Source organism: Erithacus rubecula (genome assembly GCF_903797595.1).
Source record: "Erithacus rubecula genome assembly, chromosome: 2".
Taxonomy (NCBI): Eukaryota; Metazoa; Chordata; class Aves; order Passeriformes; family Muscicapidae; genus Erithacus; species Erithacus rubecula.
Window position 1 is genome coordinate 98,006,051 of NC_136685.1, and position 21,953 is coordinate 98,028,003.

The 21,953-nt window shown below is 40.6% G+C and overlaps 2 protein-coding genes across 3 annotated transcripts in view; one reads left to right on the forward strand and one right to left on the reverse strand.

Moving 5' to 3' along the window:
- Positions 1–21,953, reverse strand: part of APLF (aprataxin and PNKP like factor) — a 90,371-nt gene that overhangs the window by 5,739 nt on the left and 62,679 nt on the right. Inside the window, exons 1-6 of one of the 2 annotated variants that reach the window (XM_079297596.1) lie at positions 13,467–13,854; positions 11,971–12,106; positions 11,168–11,295; positions 9,345–9,516; positions 6,249–6,637; positions 973–1,098 (exon numbers count right to left, since the gene is read on the reverse strand). In XM_079297596.1, coding sequence (XP_079153722.1) covers positions 973–1,098; positions 6,249–6,637; positions 9,345–9,516; positions 11,168–11,295; positions 11,971–12,069 — 914 coding nt within the window. In that variant the 5' untranslated portion in view covers positions 12,070–12,106; positions 13,467–13,854. Of the gene's footprint in view, positions 1–972; positions 1,099–6,248; positions 6,638–9,344; positions 9,517–11,167; positions 11,296–11,970; positions 12,107–13,466; positions 13,855–21,953 lie in introns of those variants that run through there. The other variant, XM_079297597.1, reaches the window with a different exon arrangement.
- FBXO48 (F-box protein 48) lies at positions 13,579–15,208 on the forward strand (the record flags this gene model as incomplete). Its single annotated transcript, XM_079297615.1, has 2 exons — positions 13,579–14,037; positions 14,721–15,208. 2 exons carry the CDS (start codon positions 13,579–13,581, stop codon positions 14,880–14,882), a joined length of 621 nt encoding a protein of 206 aa, XP_079153741.1. The 3' UTR covers positions 14,883–15,208.

A 21,953-nucleotide genomic window follows, 5' to 3' on the forward strand; every position in this document is an offset into this window, starting at 1 on the left:
CAGATTAAGAAATTATCAACTAATGCAATGCAGAGGTTGTCTTATCTGGAAGGAGAGGCAGTTTGGGGTTTAGATAAAGCATCCCTTGCAATCCTGAAAAGTATGTTGGCAATTTCATTACTGATTTAAGCCTGCATTGCTCAGCTGGAGATGGAAATTCATCTCATAGGTGTTTTTAAGAGAACCACTTTTTCTCCATTAGCTGAGTATCACCATGTTTTTCTCCTAAGAGCTGTTCTCATTTTGTTACATTTCACGGAGACCACACTTTTTAGGACAACCACACTTTCAAGGAGAAAATGTTTCTGTGCAGAAACATTCTTTAACAGCAGCCACCAGTTTCAGTGTGCTCTCATACAAATGCTATTACCTCAAAATATATCTTCTTGTCTATTGTGATAATTATACAGTCTGCTAAATATGCAAAACCTAGATATTGAAAAACAAATGGAATACAACAGCATTTTGAAGAAAATCAACAGTGCTTAAAAGAAACAGCAGCCATAAACTGGATTTTATTGCTGTTACCTCAATTAGGCTTTGTGACAAATCAATTACTGATTAAAATAGTTTTTGGACAAAATCCCAACAAATACATTATCAAATTTTAAACTAAAAGTTACAGATGAAGAACAACATGTAACAATAAATTGTTTCTCTAAAAGAACAAGTTACTGAATGTTGAATAGAGATACAGTGGTGATCTCCAGACCCCTGAATGGGCTCTTTGAATAGTCAAGTTTTCATCTCTGACAGCTGATATCATTACCAAAATAGTGATTTTTACTGTGTCAATGTTAAAAATATGCCCAGACTTGGGTGCTTTAAGGATAGCAGTCTGGCTGCTGTAAAGGAAGGCTACAGTCAAAGTTAACACCAAGAATTAGTAATTATTCTACTGTCTTTCTGCAACTGCAGGGGAGAACATTCTTAATCTGTAAACAAGAAAAGCCACTTTGCAGTGTTCCTCACCTGTAACAAGCCATTCCATATGGACACTCGGGCCGGTTGTCATTGTCATCCTTGGCCACCATCTCCATGTCATGATAGTCATCATCATTAGGATGACTGAACTGCTGGAAGTGAATGGGATTCTTCCTGCAAAATACAAATATACACCAAAACTGACTCTTCAACACAAGAAGAGGACATATAAAATGTGTTACTGAATCACTGACACCTCATTGTTCTGTGGTTACATGAAGAGGAGCTTTTAATGTTTAACTTGATGCAGAATGTATGACCTATTTTCAGGATAACAGAAGAAGTTTTGCCTTAGCACCTGGTGCAGCAGAAATTAAACCAGGAATTTTCCTGTTTCCCATCAGCTTTAAGTTTCAGACCTCTGACACATACACAAAAGATTTTATTTTAATTACAAATTAGCATGCTGACATTAAGTTGTACCACAAGATATTAACAACTCTATGTATAGCTGAGTCACACCAGTGTTAGTGATGACAGCACAAGACCATCATCTTGGTGTCTTGGCACAAGACTTCTTGCTCTACAACACTTGAATCTGAAGTGAACAAGAAGGGAACACAAATTTATGCACCACTGAAAGAACATTTCTACCATTTCTAGGCAAGAGCTTTTGTACCACTCATCAATCATTAACATCACTTAAGAGTTTCTTCTTTCTAGAACTGTTTTAAGTGGAATTAAAAAGAATACAGAAAATCAAGTTCTGACTTCAGGAGAAATTAATGTGACAGATCAAAACATGCTACAAAAATTATATCAAAATTAAAATACTAGTAGCAAAGGCAAATCTACTTTTCTCCTATAATTTCTCAGAGACTTTTTATCCAAGCATAATAGTAAGAAGCGAGAAATGTGAGATTTTAAAATAAATTATTTTCCAAAAGACATCTACAAAATACTTTAGTGATTACCTCAATTATTCCCAAAGTACATAACCTCTAGTGTGTTTCTGCAAATTATAAAGTAAGCTGTCTGCTTCAAGCAGGAGGAATAACAACTTCCAGCTACAGAGTACTTACTGCTTTAACTTAAGACTAGCTAAAGCTGCATTTAAAAGCAAGTATGGAACACACCAAGGATGTGTGCAGCCACCTCCATACACAGCAACTTCCTCACTGATCAGAGAAACTCCTTTAAATTCACAAGTACCTCTTCTGAACTTCATAGAGTATAATCAATATTCATTTTAGCATTTCAACTACCACCATAACAAAAGAGCATTTGTACAGCTTTTACAAAATGATGACTCAAACACTGTGAGCTCCTCTGGCCATTCAGGCCGCCTTTTAACATTTGAAAAATATTAGATATTTAGTATTAATTATTTAAATCCCATTTCCATGTATCTTTCACTCAGGAAACTCCACAAGCAAGGTACAGATAAACTCTTCTATAAGCCACTTATGAAAGATCCAGTATCACTTGGATCTACTTACATATGTGATAGGCTTCTTGTCCTGGTCTTTTGTTGCTGCTGCATACTGTAGGATAATTCAATAATGTTTCACTAGAAACTATTGCAAGGCTGCAGTCTTTTATTCTATAACAAATTCTCATGAAACATCACTTATTGTGACAAATTCAGACTGGCCGCCTACTTCTTTCCCCATTCAAAATAAAGAAATTCTCAGTCACATGAAATACTATTCATCTTCTGAAAGGGATGCAGCAGCAACTGATATTCTTTGAAGTAATTTTAATCCTTATTCCTACATCAAAATACACACAGCATCATAGTTGCCAAGGAAAGGAGGACTAACAGCTGCCACTTAGCAGATTTATTGTATTTTAGGAGATATACATTTCCTTTTAAAATATTGCTTCAATACCTACTTGGACAAACCAAACATCCATTACAAAAGAGAGGGGAAACAAAAAAGTGTGGGAGAAAGGAGGAAGAGCAACGAAAGAGTTGTGATGTACAAGTCCTTGTCACTAGGCTTCAGGATCTTTTGGCCAGCAGATGATGCACCTCAAATTATACACTACCTGTGGAGCAACCTGAGCATCTCTTGAGCATGTCCTGCCTCAGATGCTCAGTAGAAACATCCTATTTAATCTCAGCTTTACCTGGTTAATTTATACTTATTATGTTGAGTGCAACAATATCTGCAAAATAAAAGGAAGCAGAGAAGTGCATAGCTAATAAGCAAATGTACTCCTTTTTTTCAAAAAGCCCTAAGGCTTCTTCTTTAAAAGTTTAATTTGGGGATTTTTAATATTTATTTGTAGACATAAGATATTTGAGTTACAGTAGCACATCTATCACACTGTAAGTTGCACTCCAAAGTTAACTGTTTCACAACAAAGCCTCAGCGCATGGGAATGTGTTAATTCACTTGATCAAAACAAAATCATTAGCTTTACTTGCATGAAAAGTAACCAATTAAAAGCCTATTTTAATAAGGTTTTATGACTGCTGCGTATGACTGTTGGTATGTAAACATACCAACACAGTTACTGAAGCTTTGCTTTCACAGAAGCTCTAAATTTGTGTACTCAACACTTCATGATGCAGGAAACCATGCAAACAAAAACTATGTAAATAAAACTAAAACTTCTTCAGAATCTATGCAATCATCCTTAAGCAAAAGTCAAGCATTGCTCAGTGAAATATTTAAGACATTATTATATATATATATATGTGTAGCTATCAAAAGCAACTTTAAAAACTTTTTATAAAGCAAATTTAACTGACCAGTTCAGCATCCCTGCCTCTTCATAATCCCATGCAGAAGACCCCTTACCATCTCATGGGCTTATTTCTTCAGCTGCTGGAAGAAACTTTTAGTGAAAATGTAATGAGTTATCAGCACTGCTAATAAAACAATAGAATTCAAGCCTGAAGTTGTGCCATGACTGCACATAATATCTTTGTAAGTTCCACAGTTTAATTCTTAATTAAAATATAGGAGACAGGACTCAAAAAAAGAGAGATACAGGTCTTCTTTAGCTGCTCGATTTACAAGCTTAGACTGAAAGGAAAAACACTTATTTCAACACTTATATAAACAAACAAACAAACAGCAAAGTATTCAGAAGAACCCACAAACAAATCCAAATGTTTTTTGAGCATCTCCTGCTCTGACAGTTCTGGGAGAGATTTTCACACACCCAGTCAGCAGAGAACTGCAGTCCAGGCCATGGCAAAAAGATTTAATTGTGGAAGAAAGATTGTGTGTTCCAATTTCAGAGAAGACAGCTCAGGTCTACTACACCTCTTCTATGGTGGCCCTTAAAAGGGGTAGTGGTGGTAGATTTATTTTAATTCCTTATTCTTCTAACTTCAAAAAAGCAAGCAGCAAAGAACATGCGACAGTATTCAGAGGGCGAGTTTAACATACACAGAGCACTCTGTCTCCTAACGATAACAGCAGCTTCTTTGAATTTGGCCACCTCAGAAAATGACACTGAATGAAGGTGGCAAGAAGACTCCTTTGGGCAAGAGGTATGCATCAAGTTTTATTCTTTCAAAAAGAGGTGTTTTCAAATTCATAAATGAAGAAAGTGAACTGTGGGTTACAAATTTACTTCCTAAATGTTTACAATAGGCTAATAGAAATGTAGTCAAATAATGAGAACTAACATTTGATTTTGCTCTACCACACTTTTGCTACCATGCAGAAACAACAATTTAGGGGCCTTGAATTTTAAAAGCAAGACAGACTACAAAGCACATTCCTTTTGCTGCAAGCAAACAAGTTAGGTTTCATATTTCCTGAAGACCAAAGCTGACAATTTTGATTCTCCCTATTTACAAATTTCTCTGACAAAGACTGCTATTTGTTATTTCAGAACATTCTTTTCTTTTTATAAAGCAACACTTTCCAAAAGTATTGCTGCCAAATGTTTCACAATCCAGAGACCCAGGAAGAAATGTGCACATACAGACTCCTACTCCCTGTTACCTAAGATTTGCCTTCTTAAAGATAAGGAATATTTAATCGTATCAGAGCATTAAATCTCCTTAATACCCATACAGGGTGAGACTTGTCTCAGCAAAATTCAAAGTAGGTGGAGCAAATCAAAAGCTGCATTTGTGCTACTGGATCACCCTAACTGTCTAATAAGACATGCTTTTGTCATAATCATTAAGGGGAAAAAAATGAGGTAAGTCAAAGTTACATGAAAACTGACATGGGATGTGCTCATGAACACAACAGCTTTACAGTTTTGATATACACAGTTTCCTCAGCATCAGGCCCACCAAACATACAGGAACCTGGTCACTTGTGCTTGTTTTGTTCCTAATCAGACTCACTGTTTTTATTATTGCTGAAGCCCCTTGGGGGAAGATAAAAGAGTCGCAGGATCTGCTGTTTCCTGGATTAGCCTTGTCTTTCACATTTACATGGAATTATCTAGAGCTCAAAACCTTCTCCTAAATGTAGTTCACAGGGCACTGAGCATTTTCTAGACTCAAGAGCACCTCTAGATTTCAACCTTCTGTTCAATATATAACATCACAGGACAGCACAGATCTTTTCTGGGCAGAAAGAACTAGCAGGAGGCCAGGCACCAAGAGTGGCATTTTGGAACTTTTCTGGAACATTTACATGACAAATCTTCTACTACCTCCATCTTGAAAGGATGTGAGTGGAAGAAAAAGAAGAGAAAAAACCCCACTTATTCTTCACTTGCAGTATTTCCAAAGACTGTCCATGTGAGGGTTAACCATGAGTTCTAAGTATGCTTTGTTTCGCTTTTAGGGGTGACTAAAAGTTTAAACAATTGCAGAAACACCAAGTTATAGTAAAATAAATTCTTGATTATTTACGGATTACAAATGGTAAGTATTTTAAACATTCAGATCACAAAGCAGGCAGCAACTTCAATAAACACAATAATCTTTCATATCAGACTCACCTGCTAATAAAACAAGCCCACAGGGTCTGTATTTGGGCATTTGAACCTTTTAAATCTCTTCTCCCTGCTAGTATCTCATACCATAATACACAGGTCTTTCATTTATTTTCCTTTTATAATGGGCTTTTATATTCTGTTTCCCCCAACAATCTTTTAATTTGGTCAAGTACTTCATCCTTTGTTTGGGTTGTATTAGGAGTTAGCAAGACATCCCAGCTCCTCCTTTCATCCATCTAAAATTAGTATTCTGCTATTTGTTTCTCCTCAGTCCCCTGCTCACCAAAAGATTTTTTTCCAAATCAAAGCTTGTAACAACTTTACAGTTTTCTCTTCCATAGCTAATATGTTACTTCTGAAAAAGAAGATAACCTAAGCTAGTTTTAATTTTGCTTTACCTGTAACAGCTACTTCCATACATGCAAGGTGTCCTCTTATGCTGCATCTGTTTGGAGCTTTCTGAAGCATCTGTACTTCTTGCTGAATCACAAATCTCAGTGCTGTAGTCCAGATTTACATCAGGCTCAAGAATCCCTTCCTGGGCACCAAAATATTGGGAAGTCCTGTCCCAGTGAGCTTGTTGGCTTGTACAACCAGTAATCTGCTCTTTGTTTTCTGTTTCCTCAATTCTATTGTCTTCACTGGAGATTTGACCAACTCTTTTAGACCACATGCTGTGCAGCTGATTATCATTTTTTTCCAGAGAATTTCTAGGAATTTTTGTTCCAGTCTTGCCGCTTCCTTCCATATCCCTCATGATAGTCTCAAAAGGAAATCCAGATGTACTCTGTGGAACAAGGTTACACTTTTAAGAACCTGGAAATTTACACTCCTCAGAATTAAAAGCTCTGAAGTAAACCTGTCTCTCATCATCCCTGCTTTCAAAATCAGTTACAGAACAGCACAGGTTAGAAAGGACCTTGAAAGATTGTCTGGTCCAGACCTTAAAAATCTTCTACAGCCCAAACTCTAGTTCACTACTAAACACAGCTGCTGAATAAAAAACTCAAGTTCAGAAAACACACAGAGAGCACACATTCTTAAAAGAAAAACTTATCTAACTGCTTTCTTCCTCAGCCTCAGTTCACTCGCAACATGACCTCTTCTCTCACCACCTCAGTTTGTAAACAGTCCAAGGACTAGTTTAAATTAATTTACAATTAAAAGCACTGCTCCTGAAAAATTATTGGGGATTAGTAGATGAAGATGTAGTAGACTGTAGAAGAATGTAGGCTGCTACTCAAGAATCAATTTAAATGATTAAGGAATTATCAATTTATTGAATTTCTTAATAATTTAAGCACCAAGACATAAAGAGTATGTATGTATTTATCTATACAGAAAATATACGGGAACACAGGATACATACCCTTAGGTTAATCCCACATTGATACATCTTAAATGCTTCGGCTCATGACTCTATATCATAACAGTCTGTCATAGACATCATTAAGCAAATATTTCTGTTTTGACACAAACTGCATTTTAAATTTTGGAAAAAAATGCACATCTAAAATAAGAAATGTGTACTTTAGAAAAAGAATATGAGATACACAACTGAGGAAAGAACACTGTCCTGACAACTTGAGACATTACCTGGAACCTATTCAAGGCTCAACTACTTTGATACATCCTAGAACTATTCAAAGGTCTCTGCTTTCTAAAGATTATAATCTATGCTTCCCCTCCCATAAATTTATACTTAGTTTACACAAGTGTGTTTGGCAGAGCTTAAAAATCAGCCAGTGTTTTGATTTTGTTCCTTTCAATGCAAGTTTCATAAAATGTTATCCAAAAACAGAGACAATTGCATTTGAGCAGTAACATGACTAAGAAAGGGCAAAGTCAGCATTAATATCAGATGATCCTCACAGAAGCACATTTAGTGTCTCAACTGGGAGACAAAGACAACTCCCAAAACAGCTCAGCAATCAACTGCAACGTAAGAAATAAGCCTTCCTTTGCAAAAGAAAGCATAAATTACTGTTATTTGCCATAACCACTTGTGAGTTCTCTACCATGTATTTTAACCCACCTACTGTATTATACGTAAGGAGACAGAAGACTTGGATCAGCTTAGGATCAGCTATGCTCCAGGCTGTGATCCAGGGTAAGCAAAAGCCACCAGTGCTCAATGCTGGGACAGCATGTGAGGGGCCTTGGCACCTTCTGGTGCTCGCTTCCAACTACAGTTCAGATAGTTCTGCTTTCTTCCCTGCACAACATTTTCTCAATTGACACGAGGTTCAATCTTCTCAATTAAACACGACAGCAGGACAGTGATTTAGGTTATGATATCCAAAGTACAGTCTTTCAGAGCTCTCTGTGGCTATTACTCTTTCTTTCCCTAATATACAAGTTTTTCTGCGAAGTCCTGAAAGTAATTTCTTAAACTGCACTGGAGATTAAAATGATTTATGAAATTACTAGGTGAAAATAAGTAAGGTTTCCAAATTGCAAAATGGAATAATTCATTATGTAGTCACTCATATCATAACCTGGCAAAGAGAAAATAGTTCAGCAACTTTTATTTTTATTTATGCACCTAGTGGACCACTGTTATACCAAAACAACTACTTGCTCTCCATGTAGGGTTTGTTTCATTATTTGTTTTTGGTAAAACAAAAACCCCAATAATTTTCAGTGTCAGAAGCATTTTTAGTATTTCATTAGATCCTAGAACACACCCAAGCAATTTTAATGCCAGACATTAAAAACACCTCCCCAAGTGGTTCACTTAAAGGAAAAAGGTCAGTCAAATCCTCAGTTTGCTCTCACCAGGATATGCTTTGTTTATATTTAGCAAAGATCCTTCTCTTTTCACCACTTGCAGGATGTTAATAGCGAGGATTTACTGTGAGGTCACAGATACACTGGACAAGCTGGACCAAAGGGTCTGTTCACTCATTGCTCACCCACAAATCGTTTTGGGTTTCAGGCCTACTTTTTCTTCCTCTTTCCATTTTTTTGACTCAGATTTTGAGATGGTGGTATAAGCACACTCCATGCTACTTTCCTTTGAAACACAGCAAATGCTGAGCCACACACCGTCCTCATCTGACCATAAACCCTCACCTACAAGAAATGGCAATAGCTTGAACAAAGCCCAGTGTCACATTGTATCAGTATCACATAATCACCTAGACCCAAAGGTTCCCAGAAAAAGAAACCACATGCACCAGCCACTTCTAGAAGCAGTGCTCTGGCCCACACATTCCTACCCCTTGCTGCAAAGCTCAAAGTCTGGTACTTCTGCAGGATGTTTGGGGCCCAAGACCCAGATCCTTAGAAGAAAATGCAGAAAACCAAATCTTTGAGGATTCCATGATCCCTGCTACAGAGCTAACCAATGGACTGGTATTTCAAAACAACAAATCCTGAGCAGAACACATAGAACAAAAAGCTGTGTTATACACTCACCCTTCAACACGACATTGCCAACTATATTCTCATTTCCTGTGATATCATGGTTCTACTCTGAGCCAAAAAGTTACCTGAGATGAAGGAACAGGGATGGAAAGGCAGCTCCTTTTCCCTTGATCTTGCTCTCCACCTTCAAAATGCTCTATAGCTTCTTCTGAAGCCAATATTTTTTTCTGCTGTACACATACTTCTGATTTTAATGACTCTGTATGACCTCCCCGTCCTTGGCCCTTTTTCTTCCTACTACCTTAAAAAAGAAAAGGAAAAGAGTACTTTCAGAATGTAACTTTTTCAGTGAAATGCTGACACGAGAAATCATTAAAGCAGAACACTGGGCACATGTCATGAGAAACATCAACTGCTGTGAAAAACACTTTGAAAACAGTTCCAATAATGTTTGCATGTACCCCCAGCTCCCCCTTAAGGTCAGGCCTTATACAGCTTATACAGCTCACCCACAGAGCTCCTAATCTGAACAACTGTGGAGGCCAATGGGCTGACAAAGAGTGGAGGCAGCCACTCTCCCTTGGAGAGAAGGCTCTTAGACACTCAACTTTCTTATAATGAGAAGAGTATTTCTCCCATAATTTTTATATAAATAAGGCAGGAAGAAACAGTCTAGATTTAAAAGAGGGATGAAAGAAAATATTACTGAAACATAGATTTTCTTTGGCATCTTAAATTTTTTTTCCAAACTAGCCTTTAAGGAAAAGAATAGGCAGTGTGGTGGATGGTACATCAATGATGTGTTTAAAGCCATAGTTGCCCTCATCAGTGCACACAGACACCTGTATTTACAACAGGAGAGAAAAAGCAACTGGCCAGACACTGCAGAACATACTCCTGTGGGGCTGCTTGGCATTAAGAGCCAAATTCATCACAGCATCTCAGCAGAAACAGCAGGTGAAGAGAGAGTGACTAAAGCAGAACTGCTGCACACAGGGGAGCAGACACACTCCACAGCCACAGTACACACACTTGGACTGATCAGCAAAGAAAACTCAACAGTTTGCACCCAAACCACTTCACACCTCCCCATGGAAGGGCAAACAGGGCGGGGTGTGCTGCATTCAGCACAGGGAATGACAAAATCTCCTCCTCTCACTTCTTTAGCCCTCCTGTTCCATCAATACAAGCCACAAGGGCAATAAATGCCATGTAGAAAGATTGTCTAGAGGCAGTTTTAGAAGCTCCCACGACCAAAGTCAGACATGTTAGAAAATCTTCTTGAGCTTGTGCTGATGCATAGGCACCTTATGTGTCCCACTGACAGTGACTGAACACAGCCTTCTCCTACTGTCACTGCTAATATGCAGCAGTTCATGATAGGTCTAGCAATTTCTTTTCCTGCAAGAATAGGAGGAAATGCAATACTATTTTAGCCTCATGTTGGTAAGAAACTATCAGACTGTAATGAACTGCTCCTCCTAGGAATAAATTTTCAAATAAATAACCAAGTTTGATTCAGTAATGATTAAAAAATTAACATGTAACATCACTCAAACCCTTCTACCTTTAAAACCTGTGAAATTAAGAATCTAAATTTAGAAGGGCACTAAGTGTGACTTATGTGTGGAGAAGACTAGGAATTAAAGATACATAGAATAGATAGAATTTACATACAAAATAGGCAAGTTTATAGGAAAGGGCTCCAGAACATGCAATGCTCAGCTGTACAAACAGAGTTTATGATCTAGCACTAAAAACAAAAAGAACAGAAAGAAAATTAGCTGATGAAAAAGAGCTCTATCACACCCATAGGGCTGATGACAAAGGAAGAGCATGTAAAGAGAAGTAGCAAATTAATACTTCCTACCACCACCATTATAATTTTTAAAATTATATCAAAGCACAGAAATTCATATTGGAATGCAATTGTTATTACACTGCAAACCTACCTCCTGTCATTACAGGCTTGGAAACCCTCTGCACCAGATCTCTTTCCAGCATCCAAGATGGAAGCACTCTCTTTCTTTGAATAGATTTTGACTGTTTGCTGTCATTATTATCAGGAAGAGGAATCTGAAACAACATTTACTGCTTAGTGCCTTTATCCAGAAGAGTGAGGGGAAATTAGAACAGTTTTTACTCAGTTATGCCCTTCAAAAGCAGTCTGGGTAACCACGTACTTTTTGTATGGGGACCATCACTCAAACATTTTGCTTTTGCAGTTTCCACCCACTCAGAAAAACAACATCTACAGGAACATTCATGCAAACAAAACAAAACACACCAAAACAAAACAAGACAAAACTTCTTAGATCTTTTGAATAAATATCTAAAAGGCTACAAACTGAAAGATTCATAGAAGAGTTTTACCACCATCTTGCTCCAGAGTTTCCCCACATAGATGTAACAGAAGGAGCAAGTTTAACAAAAGCCTGTTTGTCCAAGAAAAAAAAAAAAACAAACACCCAAACCCCACAAACAGAAAAGTCTTTCTTGCATTCCTACAATTTATTTCTCCAGAAAGTAATCAAACTGTAAATTTCTGTAAAAACAATGCAAATACACCAAAGTCAGATTCATTATTTACTGAAAACAGCACTACCATTTTGAATTTCCTGAGCCAGTCCACCCCCGAGATTTCAACTACAGCAAAGGCTGACATTTATTTTGTACAGAAAATACAATACCTCCTTAACTTCCAACACATGCTTACAAATGCTAAATTTTGTTAAAAACTTAAGCACCCACCAAAAGTCTGTAGGCAGCATCATTATTCCTCTTTTTTTCAGCTCCCTGGACCTCAGAGCTGGAACATGCTGGTTCCATTAACAATGGAATACAGGACATCTCAACAGCATGAACAGTTGGTGCTTCTATTTTTTTTCTGACAAAACAAAATCAATTTTAGCTAATCACATATTACAAATATAAACATGCAGTTTTGACTCAAACGCAAAAGCTGGTCTGAATGTCTGCCATTAACAAATGCAGTTTGAAACTGACTGTCAACATCCTCTTACATCAACCTAGAGGAAATAAACGCACCTTCCTTTTGCTTCAAACCTAAAAGGTTTTGAAGAAAAGACTCTCTAATAACTGCTGACCATGACTGTGGTGTTTTGGGGTTTAAGTACATAATTTACACTGGTTGCTGCCATGACAAAACTTCTAGAAAGCTGAAATTGCATCTCAGAATTTGCTTTATGGTAAATCTGAACAACTCCCCAAAATCTGATCCTATCCTAAAAGTCAGGCAGCAGTTTTAAGATGCAGTTTTCAGGATCAGATGCCCAATGAAGGAAGCACTTCCCAGCAAGTTCTCACCACAGGCTACAAGCCTGCAGCACTGAGGTGACACTAGATACTCAGGTGCTAGTTTCAAAAGCCTCAGTTCTGAGCCACTTAATCTAAAATGCTTTTTATGGGAGCACACTCAAATTGCAAACTGCTTTCCCTTCAACACATTGCCTTTCCACTACTCAATTCACCAGCACAAATAATTAGGGAAAAACAAGTCTAATTGCTGCAGCATTCCCTGCACAGAAGCACAGGGGAGTTAGCCTCTGCCAACCCTTCCAGAACTTTTTCCACCGCAGAGACAGCACACTGACCAGCAGAACTTCTGCTTTGTCACCCTATGAAGAGAAATACCAGGGGGCAAACTCTGCCCTCACCCCTTCAGCTCTGCAGGAGCTTACAAAAACCCCAGGATGGTGAGGTTCAATGGGACCATAGTGGGTCATCTGGCTCCACTTCCCTGCTCCAGGGCCATCCCAGAACACATGGCACGGGACTGCATCCAGATGGTTCTGGAATATCTCCACTGAGAGACACTCCACAGCCTCTCTGGGCGATCTGTTCCATGTGCAGCCACTGCACAGTAGAGAAACTCTTCCTTATATTCAGGTGGAACGTCTGTGCATCAGTTTCTGCCCATTTCTTCTTGTCCTACTGCTCTGCAAGAGCGGGTACAGCTGGCCCATGCTCTCGGCACTCTTAGATATTTATAGTGAGGAATGAGGTCCCCTCTCAGCTTCTCGAAGCTGAACAGGCCCCGTTCCCCCAGCCTCTCCTCCTACGAGAGATGCTTCACCCTCCCAATCACCCTCGCTGCCCTCCGCCGGAGCCGAGCTTTCCCCGCCCCTTCCACCTGCGGCAGAGCCGGGTCGGGGCTGCAGCGCTCCCCTTCCCGTCCCGCGGCTGCAGACACGAACCGCTCCGGCCCTGAGAGCGGGCGTCGCCACCTCGGGCCCGCGGCTCTGCGAGGCCGGGCCGGCCTGTGCTGCAGGGTTCCGGAGCCGCCGGCACTGGAGAGGAGGTGGTGCCGAGCCCGGCAGGAGCCGCCGCCGCCGCCTGATGACGCGCGGCCGGCCCGCGACGCGCGGCTTCCCGGAGCCGTGGGGCGGCACCGCCTCCGTGCTCCCGAAACTGCGGAGATCAGCCCCGAAACCAGCGCCCCACGGGGACATGGCAGCAGGCAGGCAGCCAGTCGGTCCGGAGCGCTGCCGGCGGCGGCCGCCTGCACACACGGAGGCCGCGGGGATGGACGCGGAGCGCTCTGCCGGCCGGGACAGCGCCGAGGGAGGAGGAGGAGGAGGACTGGGTGACTTCGTGTCTGCCCTTCCTCCCGAGATCAGCTCCCGGATTTTCAGCGGGCTGGATGTCGAGAGCTTGTGTCACGCGTCCTTGACGTGCAAGGGCTGGCACCGCGTCATCGAGAGCAACGAGCGGTTGTGGCGGCACCACTGCCTGGCCGTGCGCGCCGTGTGCCAGCGGGAGATCGACTGCGACCGAGGGAACGGGTATTCCTGGAAGGTAAATCGACCTCCAGCGGCAGAACACCGCCAGTGACAGTGACGGGGCTGCTAGGAGGGCCGATAGAAATGTGTAAGGAAATGACATCAGCGCGTCGCTGCCATCCCAGGGTTGTGGGGCGGGCCAGCGGCGGTGACAGCGGAGACGGACATCTGGTAAAATAGCCTGAGAGGTAAAAAGCATGACTGTCCATTTTCCTGTCAGGCTCAGCATTAGTCCTCCTGCTGCCCCGCACAACCTCAGCGCTGACCGTCATCCTACAACTCTGTTTTCTGTGGAGGGCATTTGAAATAGAAGCAACAAACAGTGAGTCTACAGTGAGTCTACATTTTCTTGCCCTAAAAGACTGGCAGAAGAGAAGAATTCAGCCAGCCTCCAAACAAAAGATAAAGGTCCCAACTAAACCGAAAGTGAGAGGTGCCTTTTTAAAGGAACAAGATAAATTCTTGGTTTGGGTTTTTCATCTTGACCACTAAATAATTGAGGTAGGAACAGAAAATTCGGAAATGGTGCATGTTCTGCTTCTCAGCAGCATTGCACCTTCCTGGGCTTAATGTCTAGATACCCAAAGGCATATTCCAAATCCTTTTTCTAGCTCTACTCTTCTACTGCTAAACTTAGTTATATTGAATGCAGTTTAAATTGGTTCCTTTCCAAAATCTGACTATATGTTTTTTTACCAGATTACATTGTTGAGAAACTACTGGAAAAGCAAAGTGAAGCAAGAATGGCTTAGTGGGAAATACAGCAACATTCCTTCACAATTCAGCTTGCCAGAGAAAAGCATGTATCCAATGGATGTCAACACCTGGGGAGAAATCTTGGAAGCAGAACTTGAGAGATGAGAAAGTAGTGCTGATTCTTGCAACTCCAACAACTTTTGCCAAAAGCACACACACTGTTTAGAAGTTGTGAAATGACTATGAATGATTTTGGACTGATTATGAAAATAATTATGAAAGCTTCTGAAAAAAAAAGTTATGAGTGTATGTTTTTAATTTGCAGTTTACTGTATTAATTTTATGTAAAATTCTAAAGACAACTATTCAGTTGTATTTTATATTTATAAATTTAATTGCACTGTCAAAAATACGCTGATTATAATTTCAGTTTGCACTTTTTGTTTTGGAAGAGATGATTTTTATATCAAAAAAACAAAAAAACCCCAAAACCCCCAAGGTGTGTGTGACTTCTTGACATGAAGTTTATTTTATCAGCAGCACATGAGAGCCCATAAAGAAAGGCTGGGGAAGGGACAAATCCAGACACCAGAAAGAAGAGAGCAAGGTGGCCACCTCAGAATCAGCTGAATATTCAAGGGAAAGAATCCTCACAAGGATCTCACACTTGCACAAGGGATCTGAACTTGCACTCACAGAAGTGTTAGTACTTGGCAGGGCTGAATTTCTAATACCCAGCTGTGGAATTTTTGGATTAGGATTCTCAGATCCAGGACAGGGTAGAAACAGATGGGTAACTAACAGTTTCTCAGCCACTAGCTATGCATGTTAGTCATTTGCATGATAAGGAATACAGCAAAATTTAACTACTTTAAACAAAGTATGTAAGATAACCCTATGAGGTAACACATTTTGATATATTTTTATAGTCAGGTTAAAACGCATTGAGAAACTTAGATTTTGGGGTTTTTTTCCCTATGTACTGATCTTCCATCACACAGGCTTTGCTTTACTAGCACTGATTTTTGGCACCAACTTTAAAAACTGATGCTAGTAAAACATGAGCTGCCTGTCATATTACTTAATATAAAAGTGATCATAAAATCAATTTACTACTTTTATGAATATCACCTTTCCCTACCTCCTTTAGACTAAAGAATAAAATCAGTGAGAAAATGCTGGGAAGATCCCCATTGCTTGAGGCATTCCTGCAGAATTCAGTCAGCAATCTGGCACCAGTTTTCTATAGAATGATTTCTACCATGCTTATGAAACTCGGTTCGATTTTAAATCCCTTTACACAAGTACTGCAAACTGGCAGAATGCATTCTGACAGTGTAAGGATAGAAGTGTCCTGTCACAAGCATGAGGCTCAATGGCACTAAGTCAGGCCCCTAATAGATACTGAGTTCACCCAAAATAGGTCCAGCCCTTAACCTTTATTAGGACCCAGTAAAAGTAGATTAAGCAGAACAGTTTTGCTCTAAAAATACAGATTGTGATCATCTGGGCTAAGATTCAGTAACTTTTTTTTTTTTTTTTTATGATGCTGATGTTTAAACAAACCATTAGTTTAAGCTTGCTTTCTATTTAAACTTTATTTTCTCACACTTACTTAACCATTGCAGAATGTCTGGTGAAAATATCTGGTATTTCTTACCTCTCTTTATTGCACGTGTCCGGGCTTACAGACTTTATCTTGTAGGTGCCCACATCTACAGGCCAAGAAGAAACAGATCAGCCGGGTGAAATGGGCAGCTCTAAAGGCTTTCAAGAACAGAACATAACCTGATCGTTTTTCTGGGGTTAGAGTATTCAACAGACTCCCTCAAAACTAGTCCACTTTCCTCAGCCCATGCCCCCTGTTTGAACAGGTTTTCATGCAACAACCACTGGTACCATTTCTAAATCATGAGCAGCATATCTAATTTAGACATCTTTCTCAGCATCATGATGCAATGACTGGATAATCTGTATCACGCATCTTCTGTGATGTATTTCTTGTAGGTAAGTCTTAGTTATAGGATCAAGGCCTCATTGCACTAGGTTTTAAAAAATCTCCCTTTGCTCACTGTTCTTGTGGGACAACTACTACATTATCAAAAACAGATGTACCCAAAATTCACCTGCTGCCAAACATGACTGAAGTATGTCCTGGCTTGGTGTCTGCCAATGAAGGCAGCAACATCCCTTGGAATGGAAAATATGATTCCCTTCCCTCCAAATTATTATAACTTTGAAATCATAGGGCTTTCAGGCAAAGATATGAGAAAAGCAAAACCAGTTCTCTACTAGAATATATACATACGGCAGAGAAACAAACACAACGGCAGCAACAGCAAGCAGCAGTGCAAACCCGGCCCCAGGCGCTCCCGGCCGCGGGCGCTTCCCCTCGGTGCAGTTCCGCTCCCAGCCAGAGGGGCGCTGTGGCACCGGCCGGGCCGGCGGGTGCAGGGATTCCCCCTTTCCCGCAGGGGCCGCTGTGGCGGAGCTCAGCTGTGTCCCCTCATGTGGGCAATGGCGGGTGGGCCGGGGAAGGAGAGGGAAAGGGCGCTTCCTTTGCAAGCTCCTGGGGGCAGCCGGTCCCACTGCCCCTCTGGATGCTGAAGTGGGCTGTAGCAGGAACCTCAGGGCAGCAAGCTGGAGTGACAGGGGTAAACAGACACCGGGTTGGCAAACTAAATGCAGCAGAAACTCCAGAGCTGTAGCGGGAACCGTGGAGGGTTGGGCAGACATGGGGTCACGGGTTAAAGTATATCGAAAAAGGCCGAGGCAGCAGCAGAAAACAGCAAAGCTGGGCAGTGGCAGGCAGGCTTCTGCAGCAAGCCGGGAGAGGCTCCCTCGAAGGGGCTCAGGCTCCTGGGTTTTCCCGTAAGGGGCACCCGGGTAGATGGTGAGGGTTCTTTCCAGTGAGGTCAGGTGTTAATAAGGTCACAGTTCAACATCTGCTCTTAAAAGCAGAGTTTCACACATAGTAGAAGCAGCAGTGAGAGTTCTGGTAATCTGTTCTCCTCTCTGCCCCTGCACCATCTACTCGGCCTCCCATCTGTGCTGCAGGATGATGTGTTCTCTTCCCTTTGAAGAGACGCCAGCAGCATCCAGCGGGACACTCCCTGCACCACCTGAATGGGGCACATCTCTTATCCCTTCTACCAGCTAACAAAAGACACTGAAATGCCAGAAATAGAAGGACTGTAGTAATGCCTAAATTAGCACTCATATGTGGGTGTCCTTCCCCAGAGAGTATCCTCAGCAGCTAAGACCACACATGTAAAGCCCACAGCACTCGGGACACCACCTGGGACATATTAGCTACCCTCATGTCGGGGGTGAGGGTGGTCCCCGACATTATGTTTTTGGGTTCCTGTGATATTAGGGCAAGAGTGGCAGAAAATAAGAGTGGTGCAATGACCACAACTAGCAACATAAAATACTTTAATAATAGTGAAAATAAATGTGGGATGAGGCCCAAAAATCTGAATACTAACCAGGTCTTTGTAGTTGGTTGTCAAAGACCAAGATGTAGGGAGGTCCAGAGTATAAATGTGGGGCAGGAAAGGGGGTGGAGTCGAGGTCAGGGTCCAGTGGGTATAGGGGAAGGTGGTGCAGAGGTAGGGTAAGGGAAGCTAGGGTCCAATGGGGATACAAGGAGGGGAGAACATTCTAGGGACTGGGAGTGGTGATGGTAACTGGGAAATGAGTGTTAGGAATATGTATGAGGCATTAACATGGGCAATCCCATGACTCCTTGGAACTTCTTCTTTTGGGGTCACTACAACCCAGCAGATGCCTGCCAATGCTATTGGGGTACAGGTCTTGTTCAGTAATGGTTGCCTGACCTGGAGTACAGGTCAAGCTGACTCCTACACTCTAACACCTTGGTGACTGGTGAAACCATTTTTCTGCTCCAGTGCTCACTTCCTGCCACGTTTTTGCTGAAGTGCAAAGTTCTACTTTTGCAAGCCCCACTGACCTTCCCAATGTATTCCCATGCCATTTTTATGTCCCTGACACTTGGAATGAGAAATGTGCCTGAGGTGTCCATCACCCAGGCTTCCCATTAGCCACCTAGCCTTCCTGGCATTCACCTTCTTACCCACCTGGCTTTGCTAGGATACAGAGCCCTTTGGAGAAAGCACACAAAGTTTGTGCAGAGCTGTTTGCAAATATTTTCTGCGCACAGAACTCAACTATGCAACAAGACCTTAAACCAGCCAGGCTTCTGTGAGTAAAAAAGGCTTTCCTCCTGCACAAAACCCTGTGAGCTGTTGCACAGCTGATATCAAAAACACCATCACTGAAGCTCAGCTGGAGGGCCCCCCAGGTCAGCATTTTATTTCTGCATCTCCAAAACCAGCTGTGATGTTTTTAATAACACCTATATGTGTTAGAACTCTCCTTGCAACTATTCACTGTTCTAGTGCTCCATTTTTGAAGCAACTAGCTGCCAGTGTGACTTTATTTCATCATGGTGCAGGATGTGGCTTTGGGCCATTGCCATTAATAGACTAAATGAAAAAGCATGCATGAGATACTTAATCACCACAGACTTTTAATCAGACCACTCAAATTTCAAGGCTAATTTTGTCAAGAGTTTCTGCCAATAGGCAGAAACATGCAGATAGTCATGTCTTTACCCTGATCATCTTTGGAAGGTATTAAGTGACAAAGTTATCCCACTTATTAACTGTTATTAACTGAAGACAGAACAGTTGATCTCAGGACTGGGATCAGCTGTTTCAGCCCACCAGAGCTGACAGAAAGACAAAGCATACAGCTGGAGGACTTAGGTAGAGGTGGTGTGGTTTTTTTTTTACTTTCCCTCCAAATGAACTTGGCATGAGGTATATTGGGTTCCCAAGAGCATGTTGACACTTGGCAGTTGTTTCTCACCATATTGCTTGTTTGGAAAAGTCCATCTCCAAACTATAGAAGAAATCACCTGATGTATTTAACACCTTAAGTCAGCATCAGCTTCTGATCAGCACAATGCTAAAAATTGAGTCTTGGGAGCTGGGAGGCGTTCAGGCCACAGTGCTAAGGGCTAGACCCACTTTTGCTATTCTGGTAAACCAAAAAAATGAAGATACAACTGTGGGTTGAAAACTTCAATCAAAGAAACCAGCCGCCTTAAGCCTTCAATCCTTTCTGGGGAAAAGGAAAAATTGAGAAAGACAAAGTATTTCTTTTACAACGGCAGTATCTAGCAACTAATAAATGAAATATTACAATACCCCATAAGAGCTTTACTCTGTTCCATTGAAGGAGTATTTTCAATAGTTCCCACTACTTTTCTATCACATTGCTAAAGAACAAGAGCATTGAAAAAAATATATCTGAGATATCCTAACACCTGGGTTTCACCAGGTACACTATATAGCCGTTCAACAGCATAGCCAATGACAAAAATATGCCTAAAGTCACCTTGTGTGGGTAACCAAACTAAATTGGCTTTTCTAATGCACCTTTATTTTTGAACATCACCAGTCTGTAGACAATTTGTTTCACTAAGTTATTCTGCTCTTGAAAGTAATTTTAACATGCAGCTGATCAATGTGTGTAGTTAGAGATAATACACTAGGGACCTGCTGAAACAGGGACCCAAAATCCATAAAGCAGCTACACATGTATGAACAGCTCACAATTATGAGGAGATGAGAGGAAGTTTTTACCATTTTAAGGGGGTGACTAAAGAACACATGGTATGTTGTAGCAATTCTAAAATGAGACCAAGATTCACTCCATGATGCATACAAGCAGAAACACAAGCTGTCTTTCTGAATGCTTAAGTCAAAATAATTATAAGAAGGAGGATATGGGGGAGTGCAGAAGAGAAAAAGGAAAATTGAAGATATAACTTGGGAAAGAAACTGTTCCTTTAAGAAAAATGTTAATTAAAAAAAGCCCAAACTGACTTTATTTTACCAGTTGTATATCAGAATCATGAAATGCTTCCTTTTAGGGAAAAAAAAAAACTCCATAAGAGTGTTAAAAGCCTGATTTAAAGAACTCTTCCTGTTATTCAAAAATGTCTCACACATGTGCATTGATTTTGTTACTGGACTTTAACCATCATGTACTTGGGAAACACAGCAATTTAAGCTTTCAAAAGCAGGATACCTACATACAGATATAGCAGAAGCAATGGAGGACAAAAGAGATGTTTTCTTGATTTTCTTTTGATATACTTTGGTGATTAAGAAAGGGTTTTCAGACTTATCCTTATGTTACGGAAACAGGTACATGAAAAGATTGATCATTCACTGATTTACACAATTGATACTCTATTAGTCTGCAACAGGCTCTTCTAGTATAATTGATAAAGGGGTTAATGGATACTCAGAGTTCTCAATGTCCTTTCTATATAGAGTTTGAGGATGTAGGAATATTAGGGTGTCTAGTTGTTTGGGATTTTTTGATTAAACTAATCAGGTCTCTTTCCTCTCCCTTGATCACTCCGTTTTATTAGTATTCAAAATTTTGGTGAAAGACATACTGAAGGCAAATTTTTAAAAACACTGATATCATCTCTCTCCCTTTCAAGTGCTGGAAGAAAAATTCCATCAGTTTTATCAGCATTTCCCTTTGATTATTTTCCTCCCTCCTGCTCAGTCATCTTTTAATGAGTTGCAGAAAAGGAGAGAAAGACATTGCTATTTTAAAAGAATGGCAAAGCCCCTTCAGGAAAGTGAAAAGTTTTACTGTAGCCCATTAGATTTAACATGAAAGGCAAATGAAACATGAAAAGCAACATTTTTCCCATTTTTCATATAGTCTTAGTCTCCCTTTTACAACACCGGAAGGAAAAAAAATATTAATCCATCTACAAAAACGAGAAGCAAATTATGGAAAGCCACAGTTTTTGGTTCTAAATGCAAAGCAGGAAGTGCTGTGTTCTAATCAAACCCCACCCCCCCAAACTTATTTTGAAGCCAAATAAGCAGTTCTATTTCAAGAAGTCTAATGAGTAACAACAAAAGAAGAACTTTGTTTTCCATGAGGGTTCACCTTCAGCATAAGAAAATCTTTATACCACAATTCACAAACAAAAAATACGTGCACTTTTCAAAACACAAACTGAAGGCACTTGCAGAAATACCAACAACCTGCAGAGGACTCATACCTACTCATTGTGCTTTTTCAAGTTCCTCCTTTAGTCTCCTACAGTTTTAAAAGGCACAAACTGAAAAAATACAACCAAAAAACCTAACTCATTCCCACTCAACTGCCCTCCCC